Source organism: Maylandia zebra, linkage group LG14, assembly GCF_041146795.1.
Source record: "Maylandia zebra isolate NMK-2024a linkage group LG14, Mzebra_GT3a, whole genome shotgun sequence".
In the NCBI taxonomy this organism is placed as follows: Eukaryota; Metazoa; Chordata; class Actinopteri; order Cichliformes; family Cichlidae; genus Maylandia; species Maylandia zebra.
This window is the reverse complement of record NC_135180.1, coordinates 25,666,982-25,684,988: the sequence shown is the minus strand read 5'-3', so window position 1 is coordinate 25,684,988 and position 18,007 is coordinate 25,666,982. Positions and strand designations below refer to the sequence as shown.

The window sequence follows — 18,007 nt, the reverse complement described above, 5'->3', positions numbered from 1 at the left end:
GGCCCTGTACATCCTCAAACTGAGCCTGAGCCTGGAGAGAGTTCCTGAACTGTGGAAGACTTCCTGTGTGGTTCCGGTGCCAAAAATCGCACACCCCAAGTAGTCCAACCACTTCAGGCCTGTTGCCTTGACTTCTCATCTGATGAAGACTATGGAATGGCTCATCCTGCACCACCTTCGGCCACTGGTGGGCTCAGTGATGGATCCCCTGCAGTTCGCCTACCGTTCTGGAATTGGGGTGGATGACGCTGTCATCTACCTGGTACACCGATCCCTCTCTCATCTAGAGCAGGCGGGGAGCACTGTGACGATCATGTTTTTTGACTTCTCCAGTGCTTTCAACACCATTCAACCTGCACTACTGAGAGGGAAGCTGGAGAGAGCCGGAGTAGGCAAACAGCTGACTGCATGGACCATCGACTACCTTACCAACAGACCACAGTATGTGAGGCTCCATGACTGTGCGTCCGAGGTGGCAATCTGCAGCACAGGAGCACCACAGGGCACGGTTCTCTCACCTTTCCTGTTCAGCCTTTACACTTCAGACTTCTGTTATAATTCGGATGATTGCCATCTACAGACGTTCTCAGATGATACAGCCATCATTGGATGCGTATCAGACGGGAATGATCAGGAATACAGGGGGGTCATCAGTGACTTTGTTGGCTGGTGTGAGACCAATGTACTCCAAAACAACGCCGGCAAGACAAAGGAGATGATCATAGACTTCAGGAGGAAGTCACCCACTACTACACCGGTGAACATCCAAGGGAAAGACATTGAGATAGTGGACTCTTATAAGTACCTGGGTGTTCACCTCAACAATAAACTGGACTGGACTACAAATACAGACATCCTGTATAAGAAGGGCCAGAGTCGACTCCACCTGCTGAGGAGACTGAGGTCCTTCGGAGTCTGCAGGACTCTGTTAACCCTTTAAAACCGGTGAGAGCGGGCACGCTCCGTTTTGTGCAACTACATTTAAATACTTGTAGAACTGCAACCACATAAGCTAGCGCAATAATTTTTTTGCATATGAAACCGGAGGAGTTGTACTTACATCTTATGCCATCAGCTTGTCCTAGGTAACGGTTTCCTTCCACATATGGCTTTGCAAAAACTGCATAAAAAGCACTTGCAGCAACCAAAACATAATATTCCAGAAACACGCTTTGCCGATCCGATCAGCTGTTCATAACACTTCCTACGTTACAATAGACATCAGCGTGAACTATCGCGTGTCCGCCATGACCTGCCCGAAACCGGAAGTGATGTCATTTTCGCGGAAATGTAGTTTTTTTTTTTTACCATCAGGGCTTCATGAGCCTATACTGGTGTTTTTAAAAGATATGTTTGACTTTATGACTTTCTGTGTCGTTTCTGAGATGCTTAGAACTAAAATTGCACTGCTGGAAATAGTTTATTTTGATGCATATGCTGCTTTTTTGAACAAAAAAGCAGCATATGCTTTTTTGTATATTTTTTTTATGCACCAAAAAAAATATAGTGCAAATTTGCACTATAATATTTATTTTCGTTTTTCCTGTTTTGCTGTTTTTCAAAAATAAAACTATGAAGACACTCAAAATAAATTTTCTGTGGTGGGAAATTATTTTGTGCAACTTTTTTGTATTTACAGTTTTGAGGGATAAGCCTCTTAAATTTGTCTAACTAGAAATATATGTTTAAAAAAAACAAAAACGATTTTCAATTTTTTTGTAGTTTATTGCACTTTCTTGCAATTTTTGTAATTTCTATGCACTTAATGCCAACATATTATTAAAATTTGGGCTATAATGGTTGTATTGCAACTTGAAATGCTCCCAAAAATGGCACTACAGCATGTAAAAATATAATATAAGCTCTGGCGGACTTGGTAGGTCGTAAAGGGTTAAGGACATTCTATGACACTGTGGTAGCATCTGCCCTTTTCTATGCAGTGGCCTGCTGGGGGAGTGGATGCACGGACAGGGAAAGGAGCACGATTGACAAACTGGTGTGGAGGTCTAGCTCCGTGCTGTTATGTCCCCTGGAGTCTGTGGAGGTGGTTGGCGAGAGGAGGATGTTAGTTAGTTAGCTGACATCCATCAGGAACAACCCACATCACCCACTGCATGAGTATATGAGTGGGCTGAGCAGCTCTTTTAGTCAGAGACTGAAACACCCTCGCTGCAGGAAGGAGTGCTTTCGCAGATCTTTCTTGTTTGAATAAGTAATTAAAATGCATCAAAAAAGGAGAAGTAGTTTCTATAAAGACAGTATCAATTGGAGTGTATCCTGCTGACAGCTTCTTTCTATTCTGACAGGATGGTGACAAACTAATTATGTACAAATGATCAAATTAAAATCCCATTTTACCACATTCATTTTTCAGAGTGAATTTGGTGCCTTCTTCCCCATCATGTGTTTCTTTGTATTCTTCTCAGGTTTCATTAAGATTATATAACATTTGGGTATGAAGATGCAAATTAGCAGTCCAAAACTGGAAGCAAGTATAGCAAAAATTTCTACAGCAACACTGAACTTCCCAGGGGAGCTGACATATGCTGGGACAAATGTAATCCATACTGCACAGAATATCAGCATGCTGAAAGTGATAAATTTGGCTTCGTTGAAATTATCGGGTAGCTTTCGAGCTAAAAATGCAAAAATAAAACATAAAATAGCCAGAAGTCCTATATAACCAAGCACAACCCAAAAGCCCACAACTGAGCCGAGGGCACACTCCAATGTGATCTTGTCTTTGATTTCCTTAAAATTCTTAAATGGAAAAGGAGGAGAAGTTGTTAGCCAGATGATACATATGTTAATTTGTATAAGAGTAAATGCTGTAACACAGAGTCTCTGCTGTGTCTGCCCAAACCATTTTTTAACATTACTACCTGGACGTGTAGCTCTGAAGGCCATTAAAACAACCATAGTTTTTCCCAGAAGACAAGAGATACAGAGGACAAAGGTGATGCCAAATGCTACATGTCGGAGCATACAGGACCAATCAGAGGGCTGACCAATGAAGGTCAGAGAACACAGAAAACACAGAATTAAGGAGAAGAGCAGCAGGAAGCTCAGTTCAGAGTTGTTTGCCCTGACAATAGGAGTTTTCCTATACTTGAAGAAAATAAGTATCACACCAATCGTCATGTGGGCCCCAAATATAGATGCTGCAGTCAGCAGTGCTCCCATAATTTCTTCATATGATAGAAACACTGCTTCCTTCTTTATACAAGCATCTCTTCTCTCATTTGACCAAAACTCAGGGAGACATCTCACACAGGTGACTGAATCTGGAAATTAATATTAAAACAGACGTTACTTTTACCCAGTACAGTTGTGTATGCCTCTGCCATGATATATTCTACTGGTGCTTTAGAATTAGAAGTTGAAAAACAACATTATTATTGAATGACTGCTACACTGTTTTGTGATTAAATGACGATTGACACAGCATTCATCAGAGATTGTGAATGTAGTATACTTTCCCCTAGAATTTTAAAGGAATATGCATATAATTTTAAAAAAAATCATGAGCATACACAGGCAGAAAGATACATAATTCTCCTGTTAGAAAATCAAACATGTCCCTTTTATCCTAACGATATCTATATCTATATATCTATATCTATCTATTTATATGTATATGTATATGCATGTGTATGTATATATATATATATATATATATATATATACATATATACATATACATATACATATATATATATATATATGTGTATATGTATATATGTATGTGTATATGTATATATGTATATGTATATGTATATATGTATATGTATATATGTATATATATATGTATATGTGTATATATATATATGTATATATGTATATATATATATGTATATGTATATGTATATATGTATATGTATATGTATATATGTATATGTATATGTATATATGTATATGTATGTATATGTATGTATATGTATATATGTATATGTATATGTATGTATATATATATATATATATGTGTACATATATGTATATATATATATATGTGTACATATATCCCCAAGAAAGAGGAGGAACCATCATGAAGAATAGGCCTCTGCACAGTATGTATGCTGGCAGACAGAGGAAGTGGCTGACATCCAGAAATCCTACCAGTGCCTCGAAAAAGCTGAAAGACAGTACAGAGGCACTAATCATGACAGCAGAGGAAAAAGCTCTGAGCACAGGATCCATAGAAGCTGGGGTCTGTCACACCAGACAAGACCCCAGGAGCAAGCTGTGTAAAGATGCCCCTGAGACAATCCAGCACATAACTGCAGGATGCATGTTGCTAGCTGGCAGGGCATACATGGAACGCAATAACCAAGTGGCTGGCATAATATACAGAATCATCTGTGCCGAGTATGGTCTGCAAGTCCCAAGGTCAAATTGGGAGAAACCCCCTCGAGAATGATCGAGTTAAGATTCTGTGTGGCTTTTTGGTAGGACTTGACAAAGAAGTGCAGGAGACAGATGCTGTCCAGTGTAGCAAGTGATTTATTCACCATTTTGTGACCAACCAATATTTACAAAAATAAATAAAAAACTCAACTCCAAAATTAACTCAGTTCAAATAAACATAACTAAACTTAAATCAACGGAAATTAAGGTCAAACTGCACACAGCTACACTGCCCTGGTCCTTCCTTCCTTAACACCTGCTTTCATCTGCTTAAATAGTCCATTCACCCCTGGACTATTCCATTAGGGTAGGTATGGCAAACATTTCTATACTCAAACCTGTACTACTACTTATCCTAGCAATAAAACTCTAAGGTATAGTCACTACATCCATCCATCCCTTTGCTTCCGCTTATCCTTTTCAGGGTCGCGGGGGGGCTGGAGCCTATCCCAGCTGTCATAGGGCGAGAGGCGGGTACACCGTGGACAGGTCGCCAGTCTGTCGCAGGGCCAACACACAGGGACAGACAACCATCCGCACTCACATTCACACCTAGTGGCTATTTGGATTATCCTATTAACCTATCCCCACAAGTTGCATGTCTTTGGATGGTGGGAGGAAGCCGGAGTACCCGGAGGGAACCCACGCAAACACGGGGAGAACATGCAAACTCCACACAAAATGACCCCGGCTTGATGGTAGAATTGACCTTCTTGCTGTGCGGCATAGTCAATACATATTAAAACAAATCCATTTCTCTACTAACACTCTAAAAATCAGCTTTATTAAATTACAAAGAGTCTCCTCCTTCACCTGGTCTCTTCCTGTGACCTCAGATTAACCAGGAAACTAAGCTACATTTCCTCCTTTTGTTCCTGGAACACAGGTAGGTAAGGTGGGTTCAAACAAAACCAATTAACAGTTGAAATAAATAACATGTTAACTTAACAAACTTGTCAGAATTGAGTTAAACCAAGATGTTGCACAATCTGTAAAAGTGCAAAACATAAACAAACCCAGGATAGTAGATGTTTGCTTATTGCAGACTACATATGAGATATGGCTAAATCAAAACAAGAATGTTAACTAAAAATATGGACAAATGGTGTTCTCACCACTTTGTCACAGGCTTTCAGATACAGATGGACAAAATGGAGATGGCTAACCAACCGGACATAGTGGTGGTAAACAAACAGAAGACAACAGCCGTAGTGATAGATGTAGCGGTTCCCAATGACAGCAACATCAGAAATAAGGAACACAAGAAGCTTGAGAAATACCAAGGGCTCAGAAAAGAGCTCAAGAAGACGTGAAGGGTGAAGGTAACAGTGGTTCCAGTGGTAATCGGAGTGCTAGGTGCAATGACTCCCAAGCTAGGTGAGTGGCTCCAGCAGATACCAGGAACAACATCTGAGATCTCTGTCCAGAAGAGCGCAGTCCTAGGAACAGCAAATATACTGCACAGGACCCACAAGTTCCCAAACCTCTGGTAAAGGACCTGAACTTGAAGGACAGACCACCCACAGGGGCAAGAGGGAGTTTGTTGAAATATATATGTATACTCTTCTAAGGTAGCACGTTTTATTACAGCTCAGTACTTAAATAGTAATAGTCAGGTAACAAGGCAGAAACAAAGTAGTAATGCAGTTATCGGCCCCTCTGGTGTTGGCCAGAGGGGCCGATGGCGCGATATGGCAGCCTCGTTTCTGTCAGTCTGCCCCAGGGCAGCTGTGACTACAACTGTAGCTTGCCTCCACCAGTGTATGAATGTGAGAGTGAATGAATAGCGGCATTGTAAAGCGCTTTGGGTGCCTAGAAAAGCGCTATATAAATCCAATCCATTATTATTATTATTATTATTATTATTAGTTAAGTTGCGCCTTATGGTCGGGGAACGGGTCCTGACTGTCATCTGCGCTTATGCGCCGAGTGGCAGTTCAGAGTACCCAGCCTTCTTAGAGTCCCTGGGGGGGGGGGGGGTGCTGGAGGGTGCTCCACCTGGAGACTCTGTTGTCCTGCTGGGAGACTTCAATGCTCACGTGGGTAACGACAGCGAGACCTGGAGGGGCGTGATTGGGAGGAACGGCCTCCCTGATCTGAACCCGAGCGGTGCTCTGTTATTGGACTTCTGTGCTAACCACAGTTTGGCCATAACGAACACCCTGTTCGAACATAAGAGTGTCCATAAGTGCACGTGGCACCAGGACGCTCTAGGCCGTAGGTCGATGATCGATTTTGTATCAGCAGACCTGCGACCATATGTTCTGGACACTCGGGTAAAGAGAGGGGCTGAGCTGTCAACTGATCACCACCTGGTGGTGAGTTGGATCAGGTGGCGGGGGAGGACGCTGGACAGACCTGGTGCACCTAAACGCGTAGTGAGGGTGTGCTGGGAACGTCTAGCAGAGGCCCCAGTCCGCGAGATCTTCAACGCACACCTCCGGCAGAGCTTCAACAGCATTCCGAGGGAGACCGGGGACATTGAGTCCGAATGGACCATGTTCAGCCTCTCCATTGCCGAAGCTGCTGCATTGAGCTGCGGCCGCAAGGTGGTGGGTGCCTGCCGTGGTGGTAATCCCCGAACCAAATGGTGGACACCAGAGGTGAAGGGAGCCACCAGGCTGAAGAAGGAGTCCTATCGGGCTTGGTTAGCCTGTGGGACTCCGGAGGCAGCCGACAGGTATCGACAGGCCAAGCGGAATGCGGCTCGGGCAGTGGCTGAAGCAAAAACTCGGGTGTGGGAGGAGTTCGGAGAGGCCATGGAAAAAGACTTTCGGACTGCCTCGAAGAGATTCTGGCAAACCGTCAGACGTCTCAGGAGGGGAAAGCGGTGCTCTACCTGCACTGTGTATACTGCTGGTGGAGCGCTGCTGACGTCGACTGAGAAAATTGTCAGGCGGTGGAAGGAATACTTCGAGGACCTCCTTAATCCCACTGACACGTCTTCCGAGGAGGAAGCAGAGTCTGGGGATGAGGGGAATGACCCGCCAATTTCCGGGGGCGAGGTCACTGAGGCAGTTAAACAACTCCTTGGTGGCAGACCCCCTGGTGTTGATGAGGTCCGCCCCGAGTTCCTGAAGGCTCTGGACGTTGTAGGGCTGTCCTGGTTGACACGCCTCTGCAATGTTGCGTGGAGATCAGGGGCAGTACCTGTGGACTGGCAGACCGGGGTGGTGGTCCCCATCTTTAAGAAAGGGGACCGGAGGGTGTGTTCCAACTACAGGGGGATCACACTCCTCAGCCTGCCTGGGAAAGTCTATGCCAGGGTGCTGGAAAGGAGAGTTCGTCCGTTAGTCGAACCTCGGATACAGGAGGAACAATGCGGTTTTCGTCCTGGTCGCGGAACACTGGACCAGCTCTTTATCCTCTCCAGGATACTTGAGGGTGCATGGGAGTTTGCCCAACCAGTCTACATGTGTTTTGTGGACTTGGAGAAGGCATTCGACCGTGTCCCTCGGGGTGTCCTGTGGGAGGTGTTGCGGGAATATGGGGTGTCTGGCCCATTGCTACGGGCCATTCGATCCCTATACAACCGTTGCAAGAGCTTGGTTCGCATTGCCGGCAATAAGTCGGACTCGTTCCCGGTGGGTGATGGGCTTCGCCAGGGCTGCCCTTTGTCTCCGGTTCTGTTCATAATTTTTATGGACAGGATTTCTAGGCGCAGCCAAGTGGCGGAGGGCTTTCGCTTTGGTGGCCTCAGAATCTCATCTCTGATTTTTGCAGATGATGTGGTTCTGTTGGCTTCATCGGGTGAAGGCCTCCAGCTCGCACTGGAACGGTTCGCAGCCGAGTGTGAAGCAGCGGGAATGAGGATCAGCACCTCCAAATCCGAGGCCATGGTTCTCAGCCGGAAAAGTGTGGAGTGCCCACTCCGGGTCGGGGATGAGTTCCTGCCCCAAGTGGAGGAGTTCAAGTATCTCGGGGTCTTGTTCGCGAGTGATGGGAGATCGACAGACGGATTGGGGCTGCAGCTGCAGTAATGCGGACGTTGCACCGGTCCGTCGTGGTGAAGAGGGAGCTGAGTGTAAAAGCGAAGCTCTCAATTTACCGGTCGATCTACGTCCCTACCCTCACCTATGGCCACGAGCTGTGGGTAGTGACCGAAAGAACGAGATCGCGGATACAAGCGGCAGAAATGAGCTTCCTCCGAAGGGTGGCTGGCCTCTCCCTTAGAGATAGGGTGAGAAGTTCGGCCATCCGGGAGGGGCTCAGAGTAGAGCAGCTGCTGCTCCACATCGAAAGGAGCCAGCTGAGGTGGTTCGGGCATCTGACAAGGATGCCCCCTGGGCGCCTCCTGGGTGAGGTGTTCCAGGCATGTCCCACCGGGAGGAGGCCCCGGGGCAGACCCAGGACACGCTGGAGAGATTATATCTCTCGGCTGGCCTGGGAACGCCTTGGTATTCCCCCGGACAAGCTGGAGGAGGTGGCTGGGGAGAGGGAGGTCTGGGCCTCTTTGCTTAGGCTGCTGCCCCCGCGACCCGACCCCGGACAAAGCGGATGACGATGGATGGATGGATGGATTAGTTAAGTTATTACCATGCTATTACCAAAGTAATAACCACTTAATAACCAAGTAATATTATGGTAGCAACATTTGTAACAGGAAAGGAATATTATGCTGACATTTATGTTAATGCATAATAAGCACCCAAAAACTAAGTTTAATACTGTAGAGATACAGCTCGGTAAAAGAGTGGTAATAGTAGGGTAAAAAATGCAGTTTTCAAGTAATAACTACTGAATTACCACTGGTGGTTTCTGTGTAATAAGCAGGAAACAGAACTGCAAAATGCAAATCTGCCTCTCTATTTAATAACATATTAATCAACTATTAAAGCAGACGTAAGAACGTTGTGATTACCTGGAAACACCTGTGGTAGTTTTTCTGTTATAAGCATAAATAGAAACAACCTACAAAGAGCTGGCTGCCAGTAGGTGGCAGACTGCTGTCTACTGGGAATCTGTCATTTGTATTTTAGCCCTGGATAAAAACAAAGAAGAAGTAGTGTGTCTTTTTGGCTTGCTTCTTGGAGCGATGCTTGCACAAAACAATGGATTATAACAGTATATTGGACAAACGGGAGAACATAGATGGCATCTTATTTTTGTGTACTGGGCATTTTAAAAATTAGTTCCACTTCCTTTCCTACCTGAAATATTTTTACGATACTATGCATTGTCATCCATATTTAAACTATGCTGTGAAAGAGGGTCCTTTACACTTCTATGCACACCTAATATATTCATATGTATTATTCTTTTAAGCTTAATTATTAGTATTTTACCTAAGTTTTTTCACTTCATTACAGACTTCCTGGTTCTTGTTTCATTCAGTTATAATGATCATGGAATTCAATTCCTGCTTATTAACCCTTTAAGACCTACCATAGAACCAAGTCCGCCAGAGCTTATATCATATTTTTACATGCTGTGGAGCCATTTTTGGGAGCATTTCAAGTTGCTATACATCAATACAACCATTATAGCCCAGATTTTAATAATATGTATTCATTAAGTGCATAGTAATTACATAAATTGCAAAAAAGTGCAATAAACTACAAAAAAATTGAAAATCGTTTTTGCTTTTTTAACATATATTTGTAGTTAGAGAAATTTAAGAGGCTTATCCCTCAAAACTGTAAATACAAAAAAGTTGCACAAAATAGTTTCCCACCACAGGAAATGTATTTTGAGTGTCTTCATAGTTGTATTTTTGAAATACACCAATTTTTATACACTGCAGGAAAAACGAAAATAAATATTATACTGCAAATTTGCAAAAAAGCAGCATATGCATCAAAATAAACTATTTCCAGCAGTGCAATATGAGTCCTAAGCATCCCAGAAACGACACAGAAAGTCATAAAGTCAAAGATAACTTTTAAAAAGACGAGTATAGGGCCTTAGGCCCTGATAGTAAAAAAGACTACATTTCCGCGAAAATGACGTCACTTCCGGTTTCGGGCAGGTAATGGCGGAAATGCAAAAGTTCGCGCTGACGTCTATTCCAACGTAGGAAGTGTTATGACCAGCTGATTGGATCGGTAAAGCGTGTTTCTGGAATATTATGTTTTTGTTCCTGCAAGCGCTTTTTATGCAGTTTTTGCAAAGCTTTATGTGGAAGGAAACCGTGACCTAGGACAAGCTGATGGCATAAGATGTAAGTACAACTCCTCCAGTTTCATATGCAAAAAAAATTTTTGCGCTAGCTTACGTGGTTGCAGTGCTACCGGGATTTAAAAATAGTTACGCAAAACAGAGCGTGCCCGCTCCGATCGGCTGTAAAGGGTTAAGCAGAAAATGCCAAAGGTGTTTCCTGGTGGTCATCACTACTTTTTAAGTTTGGTTATTAATTTGTTATTAAACAAAAATGGACAGTTTTGCAGCGCTGCTTCCTGCTTATTACACAGACTCTTTGACAAGTAATTGAGTGGTAATAACTTAGAAATTACCACATTATTACATATTTGTTTCTGCCTTGTTTCCCTAGTCCAATAACATTAATGTTAGTTTAATATTTCTTAACTATAACCACTGTTGCTACCATGATATTACTTTGATGTTGAAAGGTTATCACTTTATAAACAAGCTGTAATAGAATGTGCAGGCATACAGACTAACCTGAGGCAGTGAGTTAAATATTTTCAAATATTTTAATCAGGCATTCTAGATGGAGATTATCTCTGCATAAAAGCATTAATCAAAATCATTAAATAGTTCTCATATGGCCTTCCTACATATATAACTTTGCTTTGCAACACACCAAAATTAAATGAAATATCACCACACCGGTAACGTTGCTGATTTCTCCTTCTGCACATCTTATACAGTCATAGCAGCAAACAGGCCTTCCTTTCTGGAGAACCTTACGTGTTCCTGGGGGACATTTCTCACTGCAAACTGACACAGGCACCTGCATGATCAAGAACGTTTAACTGTCTATAGACATTGAGAAAAAAAATGTCTCTGTGATGTTCTTTGTTAAAAAACAAATAAATAAAACTCTTAATGTTGAAGCATCAAAACCAAAATAAACAAAGTATGTACATATGTATAAAATTAAAAAATAGAACAAAAACATAAAAACAATGAAATTGTACGATAGCTTACCTGCTTTGAGTTTCTTGCCCAAATTAAAGACTTGTTTTGCAGATTTAGCTGTTTTTCTTGAACTAATGATGGATTATACAGACCAACTGTTACAAACTCCACAACACTGTTTTCTCTTGACTGCCAGTTTATAATGTCATACTTTGCTGCTGGATCTCCATTCTCATCAAAGTGAACCTCATCTCCTTCCTTAGTTGTGAAATGGATCTTTCGTATGTGTTGCAGAACCTAAGAAATATGTTATGACTCAATTTATTGCGTGACAAAGATTTTGCACACCTACTGACTGAAAAATATACAGAAGAACTGCAAAATGAAGTTCTTGAAAATATTTTTAACTAAAATATCTTTTTAATAATGTATCTTAATGTGAACATTGTAATGTAAATTAGTAAAAAGCTCACCGTGAGTGGGTCTAGCTGCACATTTTTGTTACATGTTTTATTACAGCTGAGGATATTGTGAAGTGCATGGGCCACTGCATACACTCCTTTGTAGACATTGTTAAAGAGAGGCCTGAGAGACATGTCAATGAAGCTATTTTGAACTCCAGTTACATCTTCATGCCCAGTACACTCTTTCTGAATGTCTGCTGATGACGCTGACTGCCTAAACCTACAGTTAAATAATGTCTCCCAGAACTCAATAAACAGTTCATTGTTTGATGAATTGAGTGGCTTCTCATTCAGTATGAACTCTCTCAGGCCAGTGACATGTACTTTAGGAATGGAAAGACCTATGGCACCATCCAGTATGTGATGTGTGTCCATTTCTGCAGTTCGTGAATCAAATATCCAAGTCTCACTGCCTATCCACTGATACCCAGACAAGTTATGGTATGAAAACTCAGGTAGCAGCACATTCAAATCTGCACGGGTAAGGAATGTAACAATCACCTTGGAGGTTGAAGCCTTTATAATGTCAATTATCCTTTGTATCTTGGCAGATGGATCTGTTCTAAAGAAAGGTACAGAATACTCCAGACAGATGCCCAGCTGCTGTGCAGTTTCAGTGAATGTGGCCATGCCATTATTTCCATAATCATCATTGGATCTGATAGCTCCAACCCAAGTCCATCCAAAATACTTGACCAAATGGGCCAGGGCTCTGCTCTGGTAGTAGTCACTGGGTATTGTTCTGAGGAAGGATGGGTACTTGGTTTTGTCACTGAGACAAGCACATGTAGCAAAGTAGCTGATCTAGAATAAAAAATGAAAAACTTATAAATGAAAAAGACACAAGATGAAAAAAATGAAGCTGTTAAAAATAAAATATTTGAATTTTTTTTTTAACAGCTGTGATGCATATGCATAGATACAAAAATAGCAATTCTACTCAGTACAGGTACATAAAATGTACCAGGCAAAGCTTTGATCTAAGAAAACAAAATATTTTTAAAAGTATTCAAAGATTTTAAAAAAAATTAGATATGTAAAATACCCACCACTGGTATAAAAAAAGGTCCGATGACAGTAGCTACTGCTATGCTTTTAGAAGAAGAGGTCGCTCCTATAATGGCCTGCACATGTGCAGGTCTGGTGCACGTTGTCTTTGACGGTACAGACACAATTTCATTACCATTAGCTAAAGCCAGGGTAGCTCCAATGCTTCTGGTATCAGGTCCACAAATGTCATAGATTTTATAGCCCACAGAGATTCCTGGCAGTAGGTCTGTGCTGTTATTAATTTCCTCAATGGCAAAAAGCATAGCCTGGGCAAACTGCAAATCTCTGAAATTTAAACTTAATTGAGACAAACAATTATGAATAATTGTGTTCCTTAAAACAGACACAAATATTTATGGATAAATGTTTAAATAGAAACAAAAGCATTTCTCATGAAAACATTTAAGATAAGATATGATAAGATAACATTTATTAGTCCCACACATGGGAAATTTGTTTTGTTACAGCAGAAAGTGGACAGTGAAAAGTTACATAGAAAAATTAGAAAAACCCCTAATGAAAGGAATTTAAACGACTGAAAAAATCAAAATAAATTTTATTCTACTTTTGATTTCTAACAGATTTCGTAAATGTAAATGGATTTGTATCTTGTCATTTACCTGGTACATTGTAGTCGCAGAGGTTTGATCATGTAGGTATCTGTTCTGTCTTTCCAGCCTGTGTGAAAAGAAAACACCCCACCCAGTATAATTTCTCCATCTTTAAATAGCAGCAGGTTCTCAGGATCTCCTCTACGCCTGCACACTGGCTCCTCAGCAGAAGAGGCAGATGCCACTAACAGCAGTTGCAGAAGTGCCCATCCCTTTTCTGGCCATCTTTGTGTTGATGTCATTTCTTGAGCTAAACCCTTAGTAGCATTAAAGTACTGTAATGACGATGAAATACTTAGACTGGTATTTATACCTTTCGGTGCAGCATAAATAAAAATCGAATAGAGACAGTTAATTCCCAGTAGATGTACAAATTCAGCAAAATGAGGGACATGCCCAACTTTGCCATTTAATGTAGTTTCATATATGTAAAATAAGGATATACACAGGTTTATTTAAATATGAATTAACAATGCAAATCACAATTCATTACAAATGAATATGTAGAAAAAAAATTATTTTTCCAAAACAGTACTTTTATGGAGTATATTTTTACAGCACTCTTAGAGTTTTATGAAACAAGTTACAGTCATCCATTCACTTCCACTTTCACATCTGTGATGCATAGATGTGATATTAAGATCTGTCATCAGTATGATACTAATTTCATTCTGAAGTTTACATGACATGCTGAAGAAAATTTACACCATTGAACCCTCCTCTCAGAAACTGTAGTGGATTTAACAATGTCTTTGAAGTGTGGTTTAAGAAAAAGTGATTTTACATCATGTGTAGCGCCATCTTGTATCAGTACAGAACCTGATTGTTTCGTGTTACATCTTTTACTAGATGCACTGAAATGGGGTAATCCACCTGTGGGCCGTAATGTTTGGGTTTGTAGATCACTTTGCAAATGACAGTTGTGTGGATAAGTACTTGCTTGAGTCAGTTGCATAGGTGGTTCAACAGACCCACAAGTTGAAGCTGACACTGTCCCCTCTGTGTTGTTGAGTCATGATGTGGAAAAACCAAGCGTTGCAATCAGCTGGCAGTGCAATATCCTTTTTCAATGAGTACCAAGCACTTCCAACCAGTTTACACCAGTTTGCAACCAGTGTGGGGGGTCAGTACTCAAGAACAATAATGTATTACACATTATGTGTTACATTTAAGTAAAACAGTATGTTATATACTCTTAGCCTAAAGTTATTTGTTATGTTACTCAATACTTTCTGGTAACTTTGTAAAATGACCGGTTATGTTGTTTAGATGAGCTGCATTTTATCACATAAAATATTGCTGATTGTATCCAACGGGCATCTGCTCTGCCAGCTTGTTCTGTATACTGACCCAGCGAAGAGAAATCAAATCTGGCTTTAGCCTGTTGGTCCAGTGAACCACTGGTTCTACTTAGATGACAGATTCCATTCAGCATCAGCAACAACGTACCAGATGTGAGATGAAGAACAAACACAGCACAAAGGCAAGAGTACATGATCAGCAGTTTAGAGGTATTTTAGACATTCAACACCAACAGATTTTTTTTATTAACTGTAATTTTTGTTTACACTAAAAACTCATGTTCTAAAATACCATATATTATATTCTGTTGTAATTCTATACGAAAGAAGAGCTTGACTGTTATTGCTGTTACCAATATATTAAGAGAATAAAGGTAAACTTTCCTGATTTCATTTGCTCTGTATCTGTGTCTAGCTGCTCTTTGAGAATCATGCATGAAACTGAGGTAAGGGACGGAAGTGACGGACAAGGTAAGCGACCCATGTTGTAGGTGACGTCAGACGCCGGAGATTTTGGCGGAGAAAAAGCAAATGGTAGCATAGAGTTTAACAAAGGTTTTTCAAGCTTCAGTATTACCAAATATACTAATCAACTGTCATATAACTAACAACATCTGTTTTATCATCTCTAACACCCTGGAGGACAACGGGGAGAGTTTAGACGCTCTCCAAGATTACATCGACCGCTGTTTTCAAGATTTAGTAATGAATAAGGCCCAGAGTGCATCTTCCCCGGCCAAAATTGAGACGCCGTCATCGAAGAGATGTCGCCCGGCAGACTCCCCCGGTACAACATCGCCTGCCGGCAAAGACATCGCAGACATCCTGGAGTCAATCGACAAGCGATTGTCCAGTTTCGATGCGAGGCTGTCCCTGGTGGAGATTTTACACCGGGAATTTAAATCTCTGAGAGAATCCCTGGAATTCAGCCAGCAGCAGGTGGAAACGCTTGCCGCTGAAAATGCCACGCTACGGGAGTCGGTCAAATCTCTCACCGATAACGTGACCCAGCTAAACATTGAAAATAAAAAAATAAAAGAGTCCGTTATCGATCTACAAGCCCGTAGCATGAGAGATAATCTTGTGTTTTCTGGTATTCCAGAAACTGCTGGAGAGGACGCAGAGGCAACGGTGAAAAGCTTCATTAAAATCCACCTGAAGCTGCCGGAGGACACCGTAAAGAACATCAACTTCGATAGAGTACATCGCTTGGGGGGCGTGCGGTCGCGGACCGGGAGACCACGGCCTATTGTGGCCAAATTCGGTCAATTCAAACAGAAGGAACAGGTGAAGAGTCGCGGCAGAGAGCTGAAAGGAACGGACTTCAGCGTGAACGACCAGTTCCCCAAAGAGATCCTGGAACGACGCAAGGTCCTGTTCCCAGTTCGACGTAGCTTCATCCAGAAAGGCTCCCGTGCTGTCATCGCCGTGGACCGGCTCTACGTGGACGGACAGCTCTACCGCGACCCCGGCACCACACCGTGGTTATATTGACTGCACTCCAGATAAGAACCCGCTACACTCTTTTCTTATTCATTCACACTTTCTCTTTTAACATGGGTTTAACCTAGTAATATCAATATGATGTCATAGCAGATATAACACCGTCACCCTCCGTCATTGCTTTAATTGGAATGTTTCCGTTTCGTTTCTTTTTTGTTGTTGTTGCTCACAGTTCATGTGGTTTCTTTCTTTCTCTTGTCTTTCACTGCTGTGGTCACCTACTTCCCCACTCACCTACAAACAACACCCTCTATTTCTCCATATTTTCACACCACGATCACGCAAACACATCAGCTCAACGGCAGCACATTCACAACAGCCTCACAGCACGCACAGACTTGCAGGACACATAAGCAAGCCACGCTTGTTCATATTAGTGAATATTCACACACATAGTCAGACTTATGGAGCCTCTCACCACACTTCTTTTTCTCTTTCTATTTACAAACAAGGGATGTTTCCACATTCTCTCCACCTGTCTAAACGAAACACCCAGCATACTTCATTAGACATACACACACAATTATGGGCATGCTGAGGTTTGTCACATGGAATGTAAATGGAGCTGGCTCCAGAGGAAAGAGGTTAAAGATATTTAACCAGCTTAAAAAACTACAGGCAGATGTTGTTTTATTACAAGAAACTCACAGACCTGTCACAGGTTTAAACGAACTTAAAACACCTGAGTTTCCTAACGTGTTTGCAGCCTGTTATAATTCTAGACAACGGGGAGTAGCAATTTTAATACATAAAAATGTTAATTTTACAGTACTCGATACAGTTATAGATCCAGAGGGTAGATTTCTAATTATTAAACTATCAATATTGAACAAAAAACTATGTATTGTAAGTATATACGGTCCAAATGTTGATGAACCCTCATTCTTCCACGGATTTTTTAGTGCACTCTCTGAACACCTTGATTGCACACTCATTCTTGGCGGTGACCTCAACCTTGGACTAAATGAAGACATGGATAGGCTCAACACAACAGGAACTCAGCGCAATTGGCAGTCCACAAATATAATTAAACAGTATATGAGCGACTTTGGTCTTTGCGATGCATGGCGCTCTCTTCACCCCACCAGTGAGGAATATACTTTCTTCTCACATGTTCATCACTCTTACTCTCGTCTGGATTATTTTTTGGTCAGCAGCTCACTGCTGTGTGACATTTCAGACACTGAGATTCATCCTATAGCTGTCAGCGATCATGCTCCTGTATCTTTAACACTAATGCACAAGAATAACACTACGCCAAGAAAAAACTGGAGATTTAATATATCACTACTTAAAGATGAAGACTTTATTAAATATTTTAAAAAGGAATGGACTTCATATTTAGACTTTAATGACACTCCCGGAATATCTGCTTCTGTTCTATGGGAAGCAGGGAAAGCTGTGATGAGAGGTAAAATAATTTCTTTCTCATCACACAAAAAGAAAGAAGAAAACAAAAATATTCAGGAATTAGAAAAAAACATCAAATCACTAGAAGAAGCCTACGCGTGCGACCAAGATCAGGAAACATTGAACAAAATATGCAAAACAAAACTAGAATTAAATGAAATTATTAATAAAAAAACACAATTCCTTATACAAAGACTTCGCTTGCAGAATTTTGAACACAGTA

The 18,007-nt window shown here is 41.6% G+C and overlaps 1 protein-coding gene across 1 annotated transcript; it reads right to left on the bottom strand.

Moving 5' to 3' along the window:
- Positions 1–2,370: 2,370 nt before the first annotated feature.
- On the bottom strand, positions 2,371–13,770 carry LOC101468543 (extracellular calcium-sensing receptor-like). Its single transcript, XM_004544041.3, has 6 exons — positions 13,580–13,770; positions 12,959–13,256; positions 11,919–12,713; positions 11,515–11,742; positions 11,194–11,317; positions 2,371–3,284 (listed from the first exon to the last, which is right to left on the bottom strand). The coding sequence occupies exons 1-6, from the start codon at positions 13,609–13,611 to the stop codon at positions 2,371–2,373; spliced, it is 2,391 nt and encodes a 796-aa protein (XP_004544098.3). The 5' UTR covers positions 13,612–13,770.
- Between the last annotated feature and the right edge of the window lie 4,237 nt (positions 13,771–18,007).